This window comes from Heliangelus exortis, chromosome 18 (genome assembly GCF_036169615.1).
Source record: "Heliangelus exortis chromosome 18, bHelExo1.hap1, whole genome shotgun sequence".
In the NCBI taxonomy this organism is placed as follows: Eukaryota; Metazoa; Chordata; class Aves; order Apodiformes; family Trochilidae; genus Heliangelus; species Heliangelus exortis.
In genome coordinates this window covers 12,101,315-12,123,524 of record NC_092439.1, presented here as the reverse complement: position 1 = coordinate 12,123,524, position 22,210 = coordinate 12,101,315, and the positions used below count along the sequence as shown (strand labels likewise).

General features: G+C 45.6%; 1 protein-coding gene and 2 long non-coding RNA genes across 4 annotated transcripts in view; 1 reads left to right on the top strand and 2 right to left on the bottom strand.

Moving 5' to 3' along the window:
• Positions 1-18,915, top strand: part of LOC139804424 (uncharacterized) — a 26,783-nt gene extending 7,868 nt beyond the window's left edge. The window contains exons 4-5 of one of the 2 annotated variants that reach the window (XR_011729381.1): positions 13,849-13,954; positions 18,735-18,915. This is a non-coding gene — a long non-coding RNA (uncharacterized lncRNA). The remainder of the gene's footprint in view (positions 1-13,848; positions 13,955-18,734) is intronic. The other variant, XR_011729380.1, reaches the window with a different exon arrangement.
• TMEM86A (transmembrane protein 86A) overlaps positions 5,529-22,210 on the bottom strand; it is a 26,917-nt gene continuing 10,235 nt past the window's right edge. The window contains exons 2-3 of the mRNA XM_071761666.1: positions 16,354-16,618; positions 5,529-12,310 (exon numbers count right to left, since the gene is read on the bottom strand). Of these exons, the coding sequence (XP_071617767.1) occupies positions 11,883-12,310; positions 16,354-16,618 (693 nt within the window). The 3' untranslated portion in view covers positions 5,529-11,882. The remainder of the gene's footprint in view (positions 12,311-16,353; positions 16,619-22,210) is intronic.
• The window catches only part of LOC139804421 (uncharacterized), an 8,128-nt gene continuing 7,392 nt past the window's right edge, over positions 21,475-22,210 (bottom strand). Inside the window, exon 3 of the long non-coding RNA XR_011729377.1 lies at positions 21,475-22,187. This is a non-coding gene — a long non-coding RNA (uncharacterized lncRNA). The remainder of the gene's footprint in view (positions 22,188-22,210) is intronic.

Sequence of the window (22,210 nt, the reverse complement as noted above, 5' to 3'; positions counted from 1 at the left end):
AGGTAGGTGCACATAATTTAGAAAAAAACTGGCTAAGTGTGGAAACTTGTATAGCTGTGGTCATCAGGGAAAGCAGAATTTTTTGAGCATGCAACTACAGTTTCTGCTCACTGAGGGGAAATAATTCTTGATTAAACCTTGAGTGACACAGAGGAGTGATCAGGTTGTAAAGAAGTCTCTATAAACACATTAATTTAAACATTCAGAAGTCATCCCATCAGGTAAATGCCTTCTCCTTTTTTCCCTTGCTCCTTGCTCAGGCCAAATCAGTAGTGATCTGTAACATGTGCAGCTCAGAGAGCACTTCCAGCTATGTGGTTGTAGTCACTTCTTCTATGGAAGGTACTCCAGGCCTGGATCTTACAGAGTCTGAAGTAACTTCAGTACTTCTGTGTACACAGGGGAGTACAAAAGAGCAGTAAATGGAGGAAAGGTAGGCTGGTTGTGCCTTCCTTGCAGTGCATTCCCTTGGTAACAGCCTGGCTGCCTTCAGGCAAGACAGCAGGACACAAGCAAATGTGAACTCATTTCCTATGCCTAATTACAAATGGCAAGTCACAAGGTTTGTCTGGGCAAACCTGAGAGACAGCAGGAAAACTCTGGAGGTTGAGGAGATAAGCTGCTTTCTGAGAACAAGGGCTTGTAAGAGAATTTGCCATACAGGGCTACATTTAGCATCCAGAGGATTCACCCGATGGGACCCACGCCAGTGCAAAAGGAGATAATAAAGACGTCAGGAAGGGTGTTTAAATACAGGCTGAAAATTGAAGATTTGCAGTGGATACTGGATATTAAATTGCATATGCACTTCCCCTTGATTCCCCCAGAGCGTTCTGTAGACTATTAATACCTCAGAGCAACACCAGCAGAGCAATAACCCTGCCTTTACAAGATCACCTGCTTTGGTTTATAATTGGGTGTAATTTAATCATGCATTTCTAAAGTGCCTTGGGAGCCAAATATCCAGAAGCATTTTACGGTTTAATGAGGAAAGGCATCGCTATATCCCCATGAAGCGAAAACCTGACACCTTATTTACTGACCAAGAAACAAAGAAATTAATTGCTTGCTTACAGTTGCATAGCAGATTAATGGGACAATGAGATTTCTGTTTCCTTCTCCTGCTTTTCAGCTTGCATTTGTTTATATGTTGAGATAGGTATGCTGGTCAGATACTGAGAGTAATGCAACAGTTTGTTTATTCTTCCTCCTCCCTGAGATTTCCATGGTGGGAAAGAATGTCCAGGTCATGACATGTTATACCCAAGCTCTTTGGATTTGTACTCACACAGGAGGAAACTCTGTCTTGATGGCACTGGCTCTGTGTTTCCATGTGCAACAGAAAGTGCAGTGGGAAGGAGCCCACAGTGACTCTGTCCTCAGCAGTGTAAGGATGGAGTATCCCAGGAAGGACTGTGCTTCCCAGTTCATCACCCCACTGAAGAACCACACCACGAGCCAACAGCTGGGTTATCAGCTGTGCTTTCCTCAGCAAGCCCACTCAACAGTGACCCTGAATACCAGGGCAATATTAGCATCACATCCCAGTCTAAGCTGTGGTTCAACTCAAATACCATCTCCCTGCTTATGTTACCTACAACTTGCAGCTGCAAGCTGGTTGTGCTGTCAGATTTGCAGCCACTGTCATTTGTTGGAGGTTTGTTAAGCAACCCCAGATTTCACATCTCTGAGCATAGTTTATGCCCTGCTGTTGAGCAGGGTGAGTGCCCTTCCAGGGACTGCACTGGGAATCACACTTCTCTGGGCCACTTTCAGTCTTAGCTTTGTCCACAAAGGAAGAGGTGCTCAGTCTGTAGTTGCTGGAGCTGCAAGGGCCACATTGCAAGAACTTACCTTCATATCCAAAAAGCAGCCTAGTCCTGATTTTTGTCTTCTGAAGTTACTTGCTTGAAGGCAGTATTGGGTCCCTTAAAATGGCACATATTGGCTAGCAGGTCTCAGGAATTCCCTCAAAAGCAACGATGGCCTTTTCCCAGTCCCTAGCCAGGCTTGCCCTGCACGTGTAGCATACTTAGCACCTGCAAGCAGGCAGCTGCTGCATTCTGACAACAGTTTGTGCTTGTTGCAGATAACAGACACTGCACTGTATAAATCTGTTCTCTTCCTTTGTGAAATGGTAGGATTTTGCCAGCATTATATGAAAGCTAGTAAAAATTTCCAACACGTGAAAAGGAAGAAAATCAGGCATTTCATATTCCTCTCTTCCTTCTCTCTTTTGCTTTGCTTTTGTTTTTGTTTTAATTGTGTGAGCAGCAGTAGCTCACTGTGGGTCAGTGCAGGGACAGGATGTGCACCCTAGGTTTCCTGCTCAGGTTTTCAAGCAAACCCCTCTATCTTGGTGTGTAGGATACAGGCAATGCTTTCTTCACTAAAGCCAGCCCACCTAAAAGGCTGAAAACAGTTCTTTACCTTTCTTTAAGAATTTCTGGGTTTATTGGCTCTCCCACTTCCCATGCTGATAGACTCCTCAAGGAGGCCACAGTTTCAGGCCATAGCTGGAGGACAGTTTCCTAGTCCCCAAAATCAGGAGCTTTCCCTAGCCTGGCATTCCTGCCAGCCATGCAGATGCCAGAGGAATCCTGGCAGCACTGCTCACCTGGATTCAGGGAGTGCTGGCAGGCACAGGAACAGCTTCATATCCACTCCAAGATCTGATTGCTGGGTACAACTCACCTTCTGCCTTTCCACCCAAAGCTTGCTGAGGTGAGGACTGTTACAACGAGAACAAAAGTTATTCAAAGCAGGCTGTTTACAGGCAGAGCTGGCTAAGGAACAAGGCTTGCAAAAGCACTGTGTGGGTGAGGAGCTCATGTGTATTCAAATCCTTTAATGGGAGCCTGTTTCTGAGGTCCCTTGAGGCTCCTCCTGGCTTTGATCTGGGCAGTCTCTTGGGAAGGTCTCTCTGCTGCAAGGGGTACTGGCAGCTGAGTGAGGTGGGAGAGCAGAATAAGAGGCTGTAAAACCAACTTGAGGAGATATGGAATTCACTTCTAATTGAGCTGAACTGCAGGTTTATTGTAGATCCCAAGAATTATATTCTTGCTGGTTTTAGTTCTGGAAGAGGGGTAATTACTACCTGGAGTCAAGTGGTGTAGGACATTGTACCTCATACAAAAAAACTCTTTGTTAGGCTGGGGCTTCCTTCAGACCGGGACTTGGAAGACTTTTTTAAGTTTTTTTAGAGACTTTTCCACTTTACCTGGTGACAGGCTGCCCTAACAGGAAGGAGTAATTCATGAGCTAAGGGGCAAAGCTGAGTTGAATATCTGTGCTGAGTCCATGGGAGCTTAACCTCTGTTTCTCAGGTATCTGTCTCCACTCCTCTTCAAATACAGTCCTGTGTCTCACTTCTTTAAGGAAGGACTCTTGGGTTCTTCTTACCCATGTTTTCAGTTTCAGCCTTTTTCTTAATATGTGCAAAACCAAACAGGCCATTGCTGCACCTCTGTGGCACACAGCAGCATCTTTCCTGCTGCTGTAGCTCAGAAGGGTGAATGCCATTTTCTTTAGGTTAGGAGGTGGCAGGTTGCAGAAACACAAAGCTTGTTAGACCCAAACTGAATTATGTGAAACAATGATAAACTGAAAAAGGGGAAATGAGAATGAAAATGAGAACTGCCTAAATTTGAACTGTTCACTTCCTATAAAAACTGTGACCAGACTGCTTTTTCCTTTACACAGCTTTATAAAAGAAAAAAGAAAGTTTTATAAAGCATTTTTATATTGAGAGACTTGCACTCAAAGCATAAGGTTGGTTGCAGTGATTATGGTACTTACTCCTTTATTTTTTTCTTAAGATGATAAATACAGTGTCAGAAAGTTTGCATCAGCCAAAACACAAGATGTAATTAGTGGAGAAATCCCTGCCTGGCCCGGCACGCAGAACAGCATTGCTGTGGCTGTGGAGTTTGTCTTTGTGGGGCTCAAAATGCAACTGCCCTTGGCTTCTGTAATGGTCAGGAAAACCCAGAGCAGGAACACTGCTGATTTTTCTGTCTTGCTTCCCTGTAAGTGGTTTTGGACAGCAGGGTGCATGTTAAAGGTGATACTTCTAATGGCATCTGCTAATCTATCTTAACAAAAGGAGCCAAAGATTGCAGTGCTCTCTTTTATGTATTAGTTTGCTTCTGCACTGGTCAGTGAGGATCCTGCCTCTGAGTTCAAGAAGAGACTTGGGTTCTGTCTCCCTGTCCCCAGATAACCCAGCAGGACAGCCTTAACAACCTAAGCTTCATTATGTCAGAGTGCACACAAACAGAGTAAGCCATAAATCTGAAGTACTTCAGTCCTTGCAATACCAAGAAAATAAATACAGTCTGCAGCTTTGCAAGTGAGTAAGTCCCTTTGTGAAAGAGCTGGCAATAGAGCTGGAGATCCAGAAGGGTCCAGGAACTTAGTGCTGGTTGGCAAAACTAGATAAGGAACTCCAGAATATCTGAACCCTTGTTAGAACAACAGACTGACAGGTAAATAAACATATATATGTGTATTGGAGCTAGTTCTTCTAATTTAGAGTGAATTCTTCCAGGGGCCATTGTGGAATAAAAGCATAGCAGTGGCCCCCAGATACACAGAGAATGTCTTGCCACCTTTGTTCCATCCGGAGCAAGGAAGGAGGTGTAGGAAAACAGGATGCTCCTCCCAGCAGGCCTCTGAGTTTTTGAAAGGAATTGTGAAAGACCAAATTAAAGAAATAGGAAAGCAACATCTGCTTTTGCCTCCTTTTAATCCCTTTTGGCTGTTTTGAAAATAATTTTCCTGGTACTGATTCATTCTCCCATCAGGAGCCACCCCACCTCAGAGCAGGAGTGTGAAGGAGTCTCTTATTAATCCTGCAAACAGATCCATTTATTGGGCAGGGAGTAGTTACATGCTCTGTTTCGATGCTATAAATCCTGGAAACCTGTTCCACTGGTGACAGATGGCCTGGTTCAGGATTAATGAAACAAAATATCTGTGCCACTGCATCAAACAGCTGAAGAAACTGGCATCAGTTCCCCAGACAGAGAAAAATGTCTGTAGTACCCTACTTTGTCCTTATGGAAATTTTGCTGGGATGGGAGGAAAGAGAGACTTGTCTATTTGTTTGGGATTTCTGGACAGCAGTCATTCCCAGAGAAATCCTTCCCAGAGCACTCCTTTGCACCAAGCTGCCCTCTCCCTGCAGGAGAGGCACCCATTGTCTGTGGGTCCATTGTGGCAGTGATGCTGGGTGGTTTGTGTTGGATATGTTCTGTGGGGTGCATATGGCTCAGTTTCAGGGCTCCCCAAGCAGGAATAGTATAGAATCATAGAAAGTCCCAATTTTTTATTTTCCTTAAGAAAGTAGCTGGCTGTGACAGTGTCAATCTGCTTCAGCTGCTGCAGGGCAGAGCCACACAACTGATGGGCATAACCATGGCACAAAACTGCCTGCTACAGGGGTATGGCAGGCTAGGTACTGCATGCTGAAACTGACCCAGAAACAGAAAATGAGCAAGGAGACATCATACCTGCACAGGAAAAACACTCAGTAAATTAATATTTTTAATTGCTGTTACACACAGAAGAAATGAGGAAAAAAATACATTCCAAACAGAGAATTAAAACAGTAAAATCAGCATAAAAATGTGTTAATAGAAGATCCCAGATCGAGTGGCCATACTGCATGTGGTGACCTTTACAATCATGGTAAAGGAAGTGCTGGAGCCTTTCAAATGTGGCAAAATGTTTGACTCCCAGGGGAGAGCAGCTGCTTCAGTCCCATCTTTCAGTGCACTCTGCCTGGAACATGTGGGAGAGGGCCTGGAGTTGGGGGGCTTGCATGGGTACAAGACATGGAGAGCAGTGTTCAGGACAGATCAGCCACGTCTGCAGTCTCAGCAAGGCAGAATTACTGCTTTCCCAAGGGCACATGATTTTTCCTTCCTTGGGTGTGTTTGCTTGTTTCTATGATCTGGAGTTTTATTAAATAAAACTTCAGATTCTGCTGGCCTCACCCTGACAGAACTGGAGGCTTGGAGGAAGCCTCCCCAGGTGCATTAGGAGCAAGACCTAAGCCCAGCCTGCACAAGCAAGGTCCAGATCTCTGTGTTTGTGCTGATTCAGCACCATTGCCCAGCTTGGCTTTGGTTTCCTGCTTTTTAGCTGTCAGGAAAAGCTTTATTTTCTTTCCTGATGCTCTCTCTGCTTTTGACTGATCCAAATTGGCCCAGTGTTCCCACTGCAGTCCCAGTGGCTCAGCCCCTGCATCCCTCCTATAGGAGACTGGTCTGGGGCTTCAGCTTTGCTGCTGAGCAGTCACATCTCTCCAGTAGCTCATCCTACAGCAGCATAATGTCACCACAGAAACAATACAAGCCACAGATGATTTGGCATTCCTGCCAACCAACCACCTTTTTTCATTTGTAGTCTATCTAGAGCTGTATTTTTTTTTTCTTTACAATAAGAGCAAAAATAAAATAACATTAAGAAAAATTTCCTCCAAACTAAGAGAACTAAAACCCATCAAACGTTTTAAAGAAACCATAAAAATTTGCATTGTGTTTGCTTCTGAGTTCATAAGATATTTTACTGCAGCTGCTTCAAAATTATGGTCCATTTCACATGTACACAGCTGACATTCCTTGGTGTGTAATTCCTCTCCTTCATTTGTGTTTGTACAGCAGGCAGTGCTACCAGAACAAAGTCCTTCCTAGCTATGGTCCAGGTTTGAAACCAGTGAACAGTGGCATTTTTACATTAGTTGAGAACATGGTGATGGTTCACAGAACTTTTTCTAGATCACCTTTTGTTATGGGTCCTAGGACTGGTGGCACAAGCACTTCCTTCACTACAGAACCTCCTATTTCTTTGATTCAGGTGAAAAGGAAGTAATTACAGAAGGATGTGTCAACCTTTTTGATTCCATTAAGGCCTTCCCTTTCTGATAATTTTAAAGCCAGTAAAACTTATATTCACAGAAATTAAACCTCCCTTTGAAAGCTGTCCCACGAAACTTCGCTGACCTTCTGGGGAATGAATGTTGAACAGAGAAACTTCAGTTTCTGTTCCAGTCTTTTCAGCAGCCATAGCAGACTGCAACAGCCCTGGCTTTTGGCTGGATTAGATTTACTGTAGCCAACAGTCAGAGATGAGACCAGACTGCAAAATCTGGAGGGAAGGTTCACATCTAAGGTTTTGGTTGAGGCTTTTAGAAGAACTAAAAACCATTTGCCAAACTGAAATTAGAGTTCAGACTTTTATGCTAAACCCTCCTCAGAGTACAAGTGCAGCTGAGCCCATCCTGTTAGAGAGTGTGAACAAATATTTTGCATTTGCTTTTCATCCCATGCAAATTGAAAAGGCAGTCACACATTCCATGCTTTAAGAGAAGTCCTGCAGATCCCTAAAAGCATGTTTAATGCTAAGGTAAGATAATACTTGGGACTTAAATAGCACTTTACATCCTGAAAGTGCTGTTTGAGAATTAATCCTCACAGCATCCTTGTGAGGTAGGTAAGTGCCAAGATCCCCATCCTAGATAGAAATGGGGTGAGGGCCTGGTCCCTGCTGCTGTAACTTGGCAAAGCTGTGGCTCTCGTACACTTGACACTTTTTTACACCAGATGAGGACCTGGCCCAAGAAAATTTAAGTGACTTACCCAAGGCCACAAAAGGAGCAAGCATCCATGAAAGGCAGAAGTACCCAAGAGGACTTCTTCATACGGAGTCAGCAACTTCCCACCCTCTCCCAAGAATGGAGTTTTGCTGCCTCTGCTTAAGAGAGGCCCTGCTGGATCCCGAAACCAAGCAAGGAGACAGAGGCACTGCCACTGAGCTTCAGAGTTGCTGTTTGCTTTGATCTGCTGCTTCCAGAAGAGCTCCCAGAATTACCATGACAGCAAGCTGAAAACTTTGAGGTGTTAGTGTCAAACTACAGGACTGGAAAACTTAGAAGAGCCCCTACAAAATTCTACAAAGTTTGTCCTGGAAATTTTATATATTAGTATAAAATTATATCCATTGCCTCCACTGATTACAGCATGAAACCTTCAGCAGCCTACTTAGAAGCCATGTTAGAGTAATTCTTAAAACAATTAGTCTTACAGTTGCCTCATTATGGAGGAGTAAGAAGTCAGATATTAAGCATTCATACAATTGTCTTGGTAGAGTAGGAGTAAAGCAATTAAAATCCTCTGGCTTTGTTCTTCTCAACCTGCCATTTCTACACCAGCTTCACCCTGCTGACATCTGTGTGCCTGGCACAGCCCAGAAGCATTACTAACATTTAAAAAGCAGCTGAAACTAGCATTGCTTCTTTGACTTCATTAGGAGTTCTGTGTGAGGAGGATCTGTCTATGGAAAGAGATACAAGGTGGAAATTCATGTGCTACATCTTTTATACCTGCAAAAAGGAGCCAAAGGATGTCCAAGATGGTGATAACTACAGAAAGGAAAGAGAGCAAGAGTAGTTGGACCCTGTGTGTATCTCAAGTGACCACAGATGGGAATTGCAGAGAGGTGTCTGAATACAGCAGTTCACAAAGAAAGCCTCTGGAATTTGCAAGGAAAGGAGCTGAGAGCTGTGGGGCCAGGCAAACTACCCAGCTAGGGTGCTGCGTTCCCTCTGTCATGTTCTGGGCCAAAGGCTGGGTGCTGCTCAAATACTGTAACCCTGAGCAGGAGAAGAATGGATCAAACCTCCCAGTTTTACCATGTAAAGAGATAACTAGAAGGTCTAGAAAGGCAGTGCTGCAGGCAGGTCACATCATTCCCACTTCTTCTTTGTTCCTTGTCAGAGTGAAGATTGCCCTCACTGGGACTGAGGGAACAGTTTTAAACCCAAGTGTTTAACAGGCTGTCAGCAGCTGCTTAGTGTTTCTCAGGGTTTATGAAACTCAGAATTGTATCAAATCAGTGTCCACAGCAGCTGGTCTCTTCCCAGTGGGAAAGAGCCTCTAGAAAAATGGTCTCATTCAAATAATATGAATTAAAAGGAGGAATGCAGCACAGGAGAGAGATTTTGAAGGCTGAGAGCCTTCACTGGTGAACCTCTGAGGCATCCAGGACTCTTCTTCGACTTTGTGTGTTGAGGGCTCTGCCCTGTGCTCCTGGAAAGGCTGCAGCCATTGCAGCCCTGGGACAGAGCCAGCAGGGCTCAGGATGTGTCCCAGCCAGCCCACTCCAGGTGAGGGGACAGCAAGGGGACAACAGCCCACTTGGGGTGCTCAAGCCACACAGAGATCTCAGCCACCAGAAACTGCACCTCTGATGGTCAGTGGAGAGGAAAGGGCAGGCCTCCTAACAACACTTAGAAGATCTTTTTCTGCAAATATCCAGTGGCTGATGGTGAGCAGGGTAACAAAGCAAGAGAAGATGAAAAAGCATGTAGAAAAGCAGCTCAGCCTCTTCAGGAAATTGAAGACTATTAATTTCTAGAGAGCAAGAGAGAGAGAATCAAAATTCAAACTTTTAAAGGTTACTTTATCACTCACATTTTTCTCAAAGGAATGGGAAGCTCAGGGTGCAGGAAGCTCCTCTGAAGAACTGCTATGGACTGAGTATGCTGGGCTGATGCATGACAAGGAGCTGTCAATCAGACTGAAATGTGCACTTTGCTCATGTGCTGGGAGAATAGTGATGGATTCATCCCAAACACTCAGATTTCTTCTAAGTTTAGTAGTCTGTTGCAGGAAGAGATCTGCAAAGAGTCAAGCTGAGTAACAGCAGGTGACATCCACAGAGAGCTACACTGCAGGGTTCAGGCTGTGGCCAGGAGATAAGCAATGCTGATGAATGAAGATGTTTTCTGGCTCTGAATTCCCTTAGCAGTTTACTCCAGACAGGCCCCAGTGAGCCAGTGAATGAATGCTGACAATATTACACAACAGGATTAAAGGGAAGAGATTACACAGGGCTGTGTAGTGCTTTCCCTCTCAATAATGCAGCTGACCTTTCTGAGCTCTCTGAAAAGCAGCAGATGCCTCCACAGGGTCAGGATGGTTACATTTCTGTAATAGTGGCTGCATTTGCACTAATGCAGACATCACAGGGCAGAAATGCCCACTGCACACCCAGTCCCACCAGCTGAGCAGCAGACCCCTGCAGCACATCTCAACACCAAGAGAAAGGCTCCTGGGGCTGGTAGGTTTCCTCAGCTGCCCCCTGACCCTGTCATGCTCTTGCAAAGAGGAATTCCTGCTCTGCTGACTGTGCAAGGAGCTCTGTGCCAGGCTTTTGCCTGGAATAGTCTGGGCATGCCAGCTATGGAGATCTTGGAGATTCTCAGCCCTGGAGGCTGATCTGGAGATCTGTCCCTCCTGGTGGCTCTGCCCACATGAGTGCATGCAGGGGGCTGTTGTGGCACGCACGGATTTGTGTCATGCAGTCCGTTGTCTCTGTTTGGCTGCAGGTTTGAAGAGAGGCAGAAACCCTCAGCAAGCTTCCTCTGCACACCTGAGTGCACTCCTGTCTTAAAACAAGCCACTGGGAGAGCATCTCAGCCTATGGAAGCAGCCTTAGGATGGACAGAGGGAAAAAACGCATTCAAGATAGTTTCAAACAGAGAGAGATCTTGCTGTTTGGTATCCTAAATATGAGGGGAAAAATATACATATCATTAAAAATCAGGGTATCTTCTTCCTATATCTTCTTAAGAGAGTCTGAAGTCAGAAGTAATCTAGTTTCAGCAGATGGGGGACAAATCAACCAAATAATATGGATCAGAACTAAAAAGGCTTTCCCAGCCCTGATGGCTCATGGCTCTTACATTCTTGCTGCCTCCATGTGAGTTCAAGAAGGAAGTGGCAGGCACTTCAGGCAGGACAGTGCTTTTCAGGAAGCTCTGCTGAAAAGAGGCTTTCCAGATAACAATTGTTACAAAGCTGATCATTTACCAGCAGCTGGCAAAACACAGCAACAATTGACAAAGCTCACATGAAGATTCCAGAGAGATCCTGCAAACAGCAGTGTTAGTTAGGATGTTGTGGAAGAAAGGCATGAAGTTTAGATTTCTGTCTGCTATACTAGGGACTCAAAGTCCTGCTGTAAAAATCAAAGCTCTTCCTGTGCCAATTACATCTCAGCTGTCACTGGTGGCTGCAGACACCATATAACTGCACACATATGGCAGGGGAGAAAGCAGTGGCCTGACTGCCTAGATTGATCTGGAATCCCCCCAAACTTTTGGCTCTGCCACATGGCAAACTGACAGGCACCTACTGACCTGCCCTGCAGCAGTGATCAGCTGTGATCAAAGCACACAGCACTGCATGTCAGCACACCCCTTGCTCTGCACCTTCTGCTTGGTGGTTTGCTTTCATTCTGGTTCTGCTGGGGGCTGCCCCACATGCTGCTCTTGACTCCAAAGCTCAGCCCTCATCTGGATATGCAGTTTTTACCTCCAGGCTTCCTTGCAGCAGAGGCAATAGCTCCAGTCTGCATACTGAGTTTGTAATGTATAAAAAGAGGCATACACCAGTTAAATTAATTTTTACCTATGACTTTAGCAGAGATCCGTGCCTGTCTGCCCACCTCTGAAAGCAAATCTTCCAGCACAGTGCACAGCCAAACCTCTTTCCATCAGCCCTCCTCTTCCCACACGTTTAACATCAGTTTCAAGACTAGCAAGTGAAATGCAGTAGTACAGCACTTCCAAGGAGGAAAAGTTGAATGATTTAACTACTGCAGGGACAGTCTAAGCGTTCTGATGTAGACTCCACACTGAAGTAAGCCATATTCAGAGAAAGCCACTGAAAAAAAAAGCCCCAAAGGTAACGCTTCAAGGAAGCAAAATCAACATCACCAACGTGCTTAGAGAAATGGAAATCTTTCTCAGGGGTGAATGCAGCTACAGCACCTGAGATATAACCCATGTTGTTCACAGACTATTGGCACTCCACCTAACTCCTCTTTCTGAAGTCCTCTTCATCTCTGGTCTCTACAGCTGACAGTGCAATGAGCATTTGGGCTGCATAGTAAGTGGCCATGATGATGAAGCGGGAGTAGGGCACGGGGAAGCAGAACTTGTTAAGCGCGATGGTCAGATCCGACACCATGAAGAGCATGGCACCAATGCAGGCTGAGAGCTTGGTCCATGTCCAGAGGTCATTGCAGAGCTGCATGCCAGCAACTGCTCGCCAGCCCATGAAGCCAATCAAGGCGATGTAGACAGCAACCAGGTAGGTGAATGGGCCCGAGAGGTAGGAGTAGAGGAAGGCGTAGCAGGAACTGCAGATGAGGCCCATCAGCAAACCGGCTCTCAGGTCCAAAGGCTTCATCCCAAAGGCTGAGGAGTAGAGGATGTGTGTGATGGCAAACATCAGCAAACCTGGAAAGAGGCATCAACAAAAGCGTGACTTTTCATCAGTGACTGGCAGCTGGGAGCAGAATAAAACACGTGGCTATATTGGGTTTTAAATATACTGCAACGAGCACAGGCCCAGCTGTCCTCATGGGGTTAGAAACCTTAACGCTTTCAGTGGGAACCATACTGACCTCTTGGACCCATTTTAATGTAAAAATCTGTGCATTGGAGATCAGCCTTAGCACCAAAAGAAGAAACTAAGCACAGAGGTACAAATCTGTTGGGACAGAAGTTTTTTTGCTGAGAGGACAGGTGAACTAAGCTGCTGCAGGTGAACTAAGCTGCTGCAGAAGGAACAAAGCTTATTTGTCAGGTGGTGATTCCTCCTCTGCTTTGGACAAAAGGGTGGGAGGCAGAACAGACCAGAGATAATCCCCTCTAGCTATCCAGAGGGGTTTGCTCATAGGTCATGTATGGAACAGGAAGGCTGGAATCATGGGGGGTGTGGGAACAAAATGTAAAAAACAAGATACACCAGTCCCTCCAAACCAAGACACAAAGCTTGACCATATTTAGCCACAAGCCCAAAGGCACTCAAGGACTAAATCTGGATTCTTCTCCATCTCTGCCCACAGCTAGGAGAAACCTAAGCTGGAAAGAAGCAGCTGGCACATTTCAGGGACTGCACCAATGTGATCTGCCAACAATTTTATGGCTATTTGCAAGATTCACATGAACCTTAGCTGGAATCATTCAGTGAAAATAAAATGCCAGCTTCCCTTTGAAGTGCAACACCCCTGAGAAATGCCAGATGTGGGTGTTTGAAGCTACTGCCCATCTGGTGTTCACTTGCAGCAAATCCATTTGACAAAACAATGTCACAATGTGTTGGTACAGCTGCTGAGTACAAGTTGTTGTTGTGCCCACTGTAGATAATGGGCCCCAAACTAAATCCATCTCCTCTGGTCCTCTGGTTCCCAGGCTCACACATGGGTGCAGGTGCAGGTTGTCCCACTTCATCCTGGCAGGATTACTGGAGTTAACTGGGAGTTTTCATGCAGCTCTAAAGCATGAAATGGAGTGAAGGATCTGGGAAGATGAGTCCTCCAGCAGGAGGTTCAACTTCTTGTGTTGAAGCAGTTCAGTGTAGGGGAAATGTTTCCCTGCCTTTGGGGAGGAACAGATGGGACACTCACTGATAGACTGGTTGTGGTGTGATGAGAGGGGAAGCTGCAGGAGGGAGGGGGCTGGTGGGGAACAGGTCTGCAAGGTGAGGCTAGAGAAAATAGTGTGAAAGGGAAGGAAAATGAGTGTGAAGGAGGGCAACAAGAAGTTTATGTTCACAGAGCTGTTACACGATGGGCACAGCACTAAGGAAATGGAGGAAGGATTTAGGACAAGATCTTTTTGTAGAGTTACAGAGCAGGAAAGGTTAGAATCCTGGGAATGGTAAGGAGAAGAAGGTTACTTCACCCTAGCAATAAGGAGTGTTTTTTCCTTCAGTGGCATTATGTGGAGGTTTCTAGGATGGGGAACTGAAGAGTGCGTGGTACTTCATGCAGGCAGCTATTAGCAAAGAGGATGAGGAGGACAGGATGCAGCAGCCAAGCACAAACCCAGGAAGGCAGAAGGAGTTTTGTGGTCACAAACAAGCAAGTCAAGTCCCAGGTTTGCTCATTCAACACCCACAGATCAAGCCAGGAAATGGGGAAACCTGTGATGCTTCACAGGGAGGGGGGTGGATTTCTCTTGCATTTCTCAGCCTTTGGCTTGGGTCTCCCAACCATACCAGGCAGATCAGCCCTTCTCTGTCTGCTTCTGTCCCCTTCCTGCCTCTTGAGTTTTCTCTCCTTTTTGCTAGTCCCTGTCTTCTTCACCAAATGCATATTGTTTCTATGTGCCTACTATCAAAGGAGGTGGATGATAACACTGTGAAGTATCTCCTACATTCAGTAAGATATTAGGCAGAAAACAGCATGTTATTGGTGGACTGAAACAGTAAAAATGAAAGACAGTCAAGTGTGCCAGGAGTAGGTTCCCAGGCTCTCACTTCCCTATAAAGTAAAGAACAAATGTCCTTTTATGAACTCATTGTCTCAAAAGCTATTCAAATCAGTACAAATTCCAACCTTTTTCCCAGCTGTAGAACAGAAGGTACATTTTTATCTAATATTTCCTCTTATTCCCCTGAAATTTCAAATTCCCACAAAAGATGAAGTCAAAAGTTGAGTTGTTGTCAGTTGTCAACAACAGCAGCCTACTGAGTTTTAATATAGGAGAAAATATGTTTTGCAGGAGAGGTGAAGGATGAAGTGGGGTGGTGCACTTTCTTCTGTTGAAACACAAATGTTAACACTCCACTATGGAAGACAGTAGCTCCAGTGAGCATGGACTGAGACAGCCAGGAGACAGTCAGGAGAAGGCTGAGATTTTCAAAATGCTCCAAGAGAGCCTTTCTTCTCCTTTAAAAATATGTCTAAACCCACAAAGCAACACTTCTAAGTTGTGAAATGAGGCTCAAAAACTCAAATTATTTGCAGATTAAAACATATTAACCAGACAGTGAATGGCTGTGACTGGTTGACCTTCCTCTAGAGCTAAATTGGAGAGGGGACTCAGAGATATCCCAGCTATGTGGGAAAGGAGAAGCTCAGCACAGTTCAAGTACAAAAACGGTCATGGTGAGAATCAGGCCTTGAATGTTTTCCAATCCACAGCTCAAGGAGCAGCTCAAGGAGGCAAAACAGAAGCATGAGCAGCCAGGCTGCACTGAGGAGCTGCCTGGGGGTGCCACCTCCTCTGCCCTTCAGTGACAATGCCAACACTCAGCACAGAGGGGATGGCACCCCAAGAGAAGACTGAAACTCCTCAGAAACATGCCCTGAGTTTTGCCAGATAGAGCCAATCCTCAGGACTTAACCTAAACCCCACCAAAGTCAGTACAAACTTTTACATGAACTTCTAATGCTACTGGGATAAACCCTTGGGAAGCAGGATTAAAATCAGATTGAGAGCACTTGGCCTTTCATATCTGGCATTTCATACACTTCCCTCTCATAAAGAAAGAACTTGTGGGAATCTCAAAATAAAACTAAATACTGACCTCATGAGAGGGGGTGAAGATAAGCCTTTGACTTTCAGAGCTGACTTCTGCACAAGTCAGAAAAGTTCCCTTGTCTCACCACATTCTCCAGTGGGACAGTCACAGCAGCCAGTTAATGGTGGGTGTTAGGTGAGATACCTGTACTGGTTAAATTAATTTCAGAAACCCCACCAGTTGATTTAGTGAGGGACTCAATTGCTGCTGACTTCTTGTGACAGCCCAAGCCAAGGTGAATGTTGCTGCAGGCAGGTTCAATGTGGCTTTAAATGATTAATCCAAGTCATTATGTTCTAGCCTGCAAACCAGCAAAATAAACCAAGCTTGTTTTGCTCTCAGAGATGTGGATCTCTCTGCCCCATCATTTACATGTCTTGCAAAACAGACATGTCTTGTACAACAGGACTGCATGATTCATACTGATGAATATGCAAGATTTCTGATGCTTTGGCTTCTAGCATCCACTCAAAGACCTCCCCTAGGCTATGGGCTTGTCTGTCAAAACTTAAGAGTGTTCTCGCCACTTGTTCCCCACTGAGGACCTTTGCACCATGTGTCCTATTTCTGATCCTTGTGGAGAAGACCCACAGATCTCCCTGCAGAGATAGGAGGTAGATACTTCCTGCTGCTTCATGGGAGCTGTCGAGAGCCATGAGCATTTCCATCTCTTCCCCAGGGATTCTGCCCACACCACCTTCCCAGCTCCAGCCAGCTGAGATGCAGTGAGCATGTGCCAGGGAACCAAACCTGCCCCAATTTCCTCTCTGACCTCAAGGGAAGCTCTAGAGACATCTCTCATCCACGGTGTGACTCCTGTAACCACACTGGATTTTAGTCAAGTGATGAGTGCTTCCCACTTCCTGGGCAAGATGTACAGGAGTAAACAAACCCCATGGCCCCACAACTCATTACTAAAGGAAGAGGGTAAGAGCTGGATACTGCACTTTGGGATTGACACTGCACTCACCATGAATGAAGTATCCCTGCTCCTGCCAGATGAGAAAGGCATCTCCCACTGCTGAGAAGATGAGTCCTGCTAGGATGCGGCTGGCGCTCCGGTGTGACACCAAGAAGTTAATTCCATGAGCCAGAAGGAAAACCCAGAGGCAGAAGATGGGCAGACATTTGATGAGGGCACTGAACCAGGAGGGGCTGGAAGTTGGCAGCCAGAGGACAAAATAGACACATGTGGCTTTGAAGAAGGGCACCAGTTTGGGGCCTTCACTCTTCACCTAAAAGAAACAAACATTTGAAAGAAGAGGAATTAATAGAATCAGCAGTAGAATCAGTGGAGTAAACTGGATAACAGAATTGTCTCCTTCCTGATGAAAGCTGCTCTTTCATGTATAATGTCAGCTAGCAGCATACTCTGAGAAAAGCTTGTTCAACTTGGCCATGTTCCTCTGTTTACACCTTTGTGACCCTCTCTGCTGAAAACACCCCTGGGCTGGCAGGACGGAGTTTGGGTGGTGGTTTTTATTTTTTCTACTGAAAACACTTAGGCCATCAGTCAAACTTCTTTGGTGGTTCTTGCCACCTATCTCATGTTTAAACTAATGCCTTCTATACACCTCCTCTCCTGTAGCTGTGAAAATACTGCAATTCCCTAGCAGCAAACAAGACAATAAAGTGCAGCTCTTCCCTCCCTCCCGTTTTGGTAGATTGTCTGCTTAGTTGCAGATGACCCTGAGGATACAACTTCTCTTCTAAGCCCTTCTCTCTCCTGCCCTCTAAGCCTCATGCCTGGAGCTTGCTGTTGGCATCACCACATGACTTCCAGACCCATAACATCAACCTCCCAGCTGGGAAAGTCACTTCCTCTGCTGACTAATATCAACATCCATCAGGTGTTGCTTTGTTCTAGCATGACACTACTAATACAGTGCTTTGACTCAGGGCTCTGTTGTGTAAATTCAGACACAAACATGCAGGTAAGCACTGGGCTGCCCGTGACAGAGCCACAGCAGAGGCAGGGGCAGAGCTACAGGCTCCACAAGCTGGGTCTGCTCTTCACATGCACTTAGATGAGACCACTCTGGACAGTGATAAGATACAGATTGTGTTCACTTGCCCTCCTGTGATACTTCTGCATTTTAGTGGTGGGAAAAAACCTCCCATGAGAACAAAAACTGCAAAGAGCAAAGGAAGAGACTGTGACTGCCCCATCTGACTGCCTGAGCTATGTCCTGGGCTGCTTTAGGACAGCAAGGGCAATGCAACCTCTGGAAATCCTCTGCAATGAAAGGGAATGCTCTCAATCTTCTCATTTCTGTCAAGCAAGACTTAATTGCTGAGGCAATAAAATGTCTTCCTCATGCACTGGAGGAGGACATGGGGAATTTAGAGGCACTGGAGCTGGGTTCAGGCTGCGAGGTCCATCAAAACCTGACCATCCACGCATGACACTTTGGGGTTACTTATCTCAAGGAAGGACCCCACACTCAAAAAATCTGCAAAAAAAACCCAGTAGTCTTATTTTCCAAACCACTTGGCCCTATTTCTGCCTCCTGAATCATGGGACTTTGCCACGACAAAACCAGCACCTGTCTTCCTTTGATGCAATGTGCCTTGGTGCAGATAGTGAGAACTGCTGAAGACTCCACAACAAGGACCTCCAGGCTTACAGTGCTCAGTAATAAAGCCTAAACTCATCAAAATTCAGGAGCTTTTATAGACACAAGCAGAAGGAGTCAGGTGAAGACAGAGGCAGAGGCAGTGGAGGGCATCTTCACATGCAGTATCTAAAAAGGGAATGCAACCTCTGAAGCAGCACAACAATAAAGGGCATCCCAAGAAGATAAGGCTTTCAAAATTGTTCTCACGTGTGATGAAAATTTTCCCAGCACATCAGCAGTGCCTTAGCAGTAAGGTATTTCATTATTTCTCTATACATTATTCATAGGCTATTGCCAACACAATTTTTAAACACTCCATTAAACAGCCAGGTTACACAATTCACTCACAAAAGGACATCAGCAAGCCATTAGCTTTCTTGTATTACACGGGGAGCTCATCATGACTTCTCTACTTAGGTTGTCTAAATTAATCACCATTTACCACTTCTTGTCTACATTCCTTGGGAGAATTCTGGCAGCAAGTAACAAGTGAACTTGAAATAAAAGTCATAAAAGCCCACGTAGTCTCACAGTACTGGAGGTGCCTGGGAAATATCAAGTATCATAGGGGGAAGAGTGGAGCCAAGCTCCCCCCCCTCTCAGACCCAGCACTTCTGAAGGGACACATCAGGCTCAGCCTATCCAAACCCTGTGCCCAGCTCCAGCTCTCCCTCTCATCTCCTCTGACTCTTTTTTATTAAAACTGTAGTTGATCACATTCATCCTCTCACAGTTGCAGGCAGCAGATGACAGAGCTTCTGGAAGAGTTTCCTCCTCACCCCCATCAGTTGTGGAGGATCCCCACCAAACCAAAAAGAGCCTGAGATCTTCAGCACAGGAAACTTAACAACCTCCAGAGCTACAAAGTGCACACTCAGCAGCATCAGTGTTCCAGGTGCCTGGCAGTCCCAGCTGAGGTGAGTGCTTTTGTGCTTCTGAAGACAAAAGTTTCTGCCTTGTTTGCAACACATCACAGAGGCACTATTAGAAGCATATAGGAGAGTATTTGGGTTAATAAACAGGAAGTTTTATTTAATGCCTCATATTAGAAGAAAAACACCTGCTAGGAGCAGTTACCATTATAATCACAGCTTGCCCTCCCCTGTGTGCATGCATGATGAGACAGGTTTTAATTACACTTGTCATCTTCCCCAGGAACCTTGCCTTCCTGAATGTAAGATACACACTTGTGCAGGAAGATTGCTTGCTTCATAACCTAAAAATTACCATTTCTTACTATTTGAAAGTCAATTACTTTAAAAAACTGGTTTGTAGTATTTCCATCCTGATAAGAAATTTTCCAGGCATAAGGGGTCAGATTCCTATCTCAGTTACTCATCCATAACCCTGGAATTTACAGTGTCCTGGAGTCCCTGCAAATGAATAACCTCATTTATCTAGAAGGGCTGCAGGCTTCCCACCACTAATGCTTTATTCCTTTACACTTTTTCTACAAGTACACTTCAAATGAGTTCTTTCCAAACATTCCCTTGCCCATTACTGAATAGTGCAGCTCAGTGGAGTCCCTGTGCTGGCTCTGATCAAAATAAGTACCCCATGAGGGACACCACGGGCAGCACATCCTCCTGGGATAGCACTGGAAATGTTGGGGAGAAGTCTCCCAAGGAAAATGGAGGCAACCAGAGGGTGAGGCTGGGGAATCTCCCTTTGTTTGGATGTGTGCCCGTGACCTGGGAAGAGGTGATGGGGCAACTTGCCAGCTGGAGGACAAGTCAAGGCTGGTATTGGGAAACCATGTACCAACAAGAGAGGAGGCTGTGGCTTGAGGAAAGCCAAGCACATCCCCCACCACTGGGCTTGCCTGGATCTCCAGAAAGGGAACATTATTTCTTGGCTTCATGAGTAAATTACAGCAAATCACCCATTTCCTCTGCACGTGTGCCTTACAGATGGTATAGGGGATGGGGCTGTGCCATGGTGTTGGGAGCACGTGATGCAGGTGACAAGGTCCTTTTTGCTAATATTTGTGTCTTTCATGGCTTTAAGCTGGGCTTTGCCACTTTGTTACAAACTCTAATGCATTTTTCTTTCCAGTTCTTCTTCTACTGCCAATTCACTCTGGACTGAAATGCAGTATAAAACACATATTGAATACAGTAACAAGGCAGGATTTCCAAGTTTTTCATTTCTAAACTGACCATAATTTAGGGCTATGATTTCTAAGTTACAGTCTTTAAAAATTAGCTTAAATTGCTGTAAAGCCACTATCTCTGCATGTGTGGAAATACAGTGAAAATAAAATTTATTAAACTATCTGTACCCAATCAAATCCAACGAAACACTTCAAGACTTGGGCAGACAAGGAGGAAGCTATGTCCTGGCTCCCACCATGAGATTTTGGACCAGATGATGCCTTCCAACCTCAACCAGTCTGTGACTTTATAATCTTCAAACAGAACCTGGTGTTAGCACATGGAGCTCTCTGGAGGCTCAGGGACTGGATATCCACCTCCCTGCTAGGAATTCAAAGGTTGACAGTATCCCTTCTTGTTTTGTCTGTTCTCATTCTGCTCCACTTGGAAATGCTGCTCATTTCCTTCTCGGCGCTGTTCAACAGTGAGGGATGATGCTACAACACAAGCATTCCAACCATGCTGCAATTTAGTATTGGTGTAAGACATCTTGAGAGGCTAATTCAGCTGGGGAAAATCTATGCTGTTCCTGAGCAGCAGAGCCAACCTGTGCTCACTGCTGCACTCACTTAACCAAGCCAAAAAATTTATAGCCACCTCTTCTACCCCAGATTAAGTGGCATGCACAGAGGCAAGCCCACATTTGTTAGCTGGCACCCTGTTTAACAATTTGCAGTCAGTTGCCTGTAACTACATAGCAATGGGGGTGAAGACAACCCAGCTGTCACAGGGAGACAAGGCTGAAGTTGGACAAAGTTCACTGTTCCTAAGCCTTGCACTGGTCCCAGGAAATCATAGAATCACAGAACAGTTTGGGTTAGAAGGCACCTTAAAGAATCTCCAGTTCCAGCCCCCTGCATGGGCAGGGATACCTCCCACTAGACCAGGTTGCTCAAAGCCACATCCAGCTTGGCATCCAACAATTACAGGGATGGGGCAGCCACAACTTCCCTGAACAGCCCCTTCCAGTGTCTCACACCCACACGGTGAAGAATTTCTTCCTAATGTCTGGAGTATCAAACAATGTTCTTCTCTCCACAAGTGCCTTAAATTGGCCTGCTCAGAAGATGAGTACACAGCCTCTTCCAGACAGCAGCTCTGTGTTAACCTGCTGTGGGGATATGGCTTACACCAACATCTAACAATGACCCATCCAGAAAGGAGAAGGAAAAGGTCACTGTTGTGGGTGACCCTCTCCTGAGGGGTGCAGACCAGAGCAACTTCACAGAGAAGTCTGGTGCCTCTCTGGGACCAGGATAGGGGATGTCACGAGTAAACTTCCCACCCTGGAGAGGCCTTCAGATCACTACCCACTTTTGGTCTTCCAGGTAGGTAGCCATGAAGTGGCATCAAGAACAACAAAAGCAATCAGGAGAGATTTAAGGGCTCTGGGGCAATTTGTTAAGGGATCAGGTGTACAAGCTGTGTTCTCCTCCATCCCTCTAATGACAGCGATGGATGAGGGAACAGGAAGAGCCAAGAGGCTCATTCCTGGCTTAGGGACTGCTATCATCAGCAGGGCTTCAGGTTCTTTGGCCATGGATGGGTGCATACATCACTGAGCCTGCTGGCATGAGATGGGGCACAAGGATCTTCTCACAGGAGTTAGCAGCCCTTATGGAGTGGGGGAAAGGGGATAAAACCAGGCTCACTAGAGATGAGCCTGAGGACAGCCTTCAGTCTGCTGTCCCACTTGAGCTGGGAAATGCTGATAAATGTGACAAGAAAAAGTCAGGGCTCACTAATAGGTACGTAACCATGGAAGTGGCTGGGAATGGTCAGATATCAAAATTTAAAATTAATTGCTTGACTCCCTCGCTGAAATGCTTATATACCAGTGCATGGAGTATGGGGAATAATCTGGAGGAGCTGGAGATCTGTGTTAGGTTGCATGGCTATGATAATCATAGTCACCAAAAACATGGTGGGACAGTTCCTGTGACTGGAATGTTGTCATGGATGGCTCTGCACTGGTTAGGAAAGACAGACTAGCAAGGTGAGGCAGTGCTGGTGCTGTTTATGCACAAGAGCAACTGGAATGTACTGAGTTTTGTCT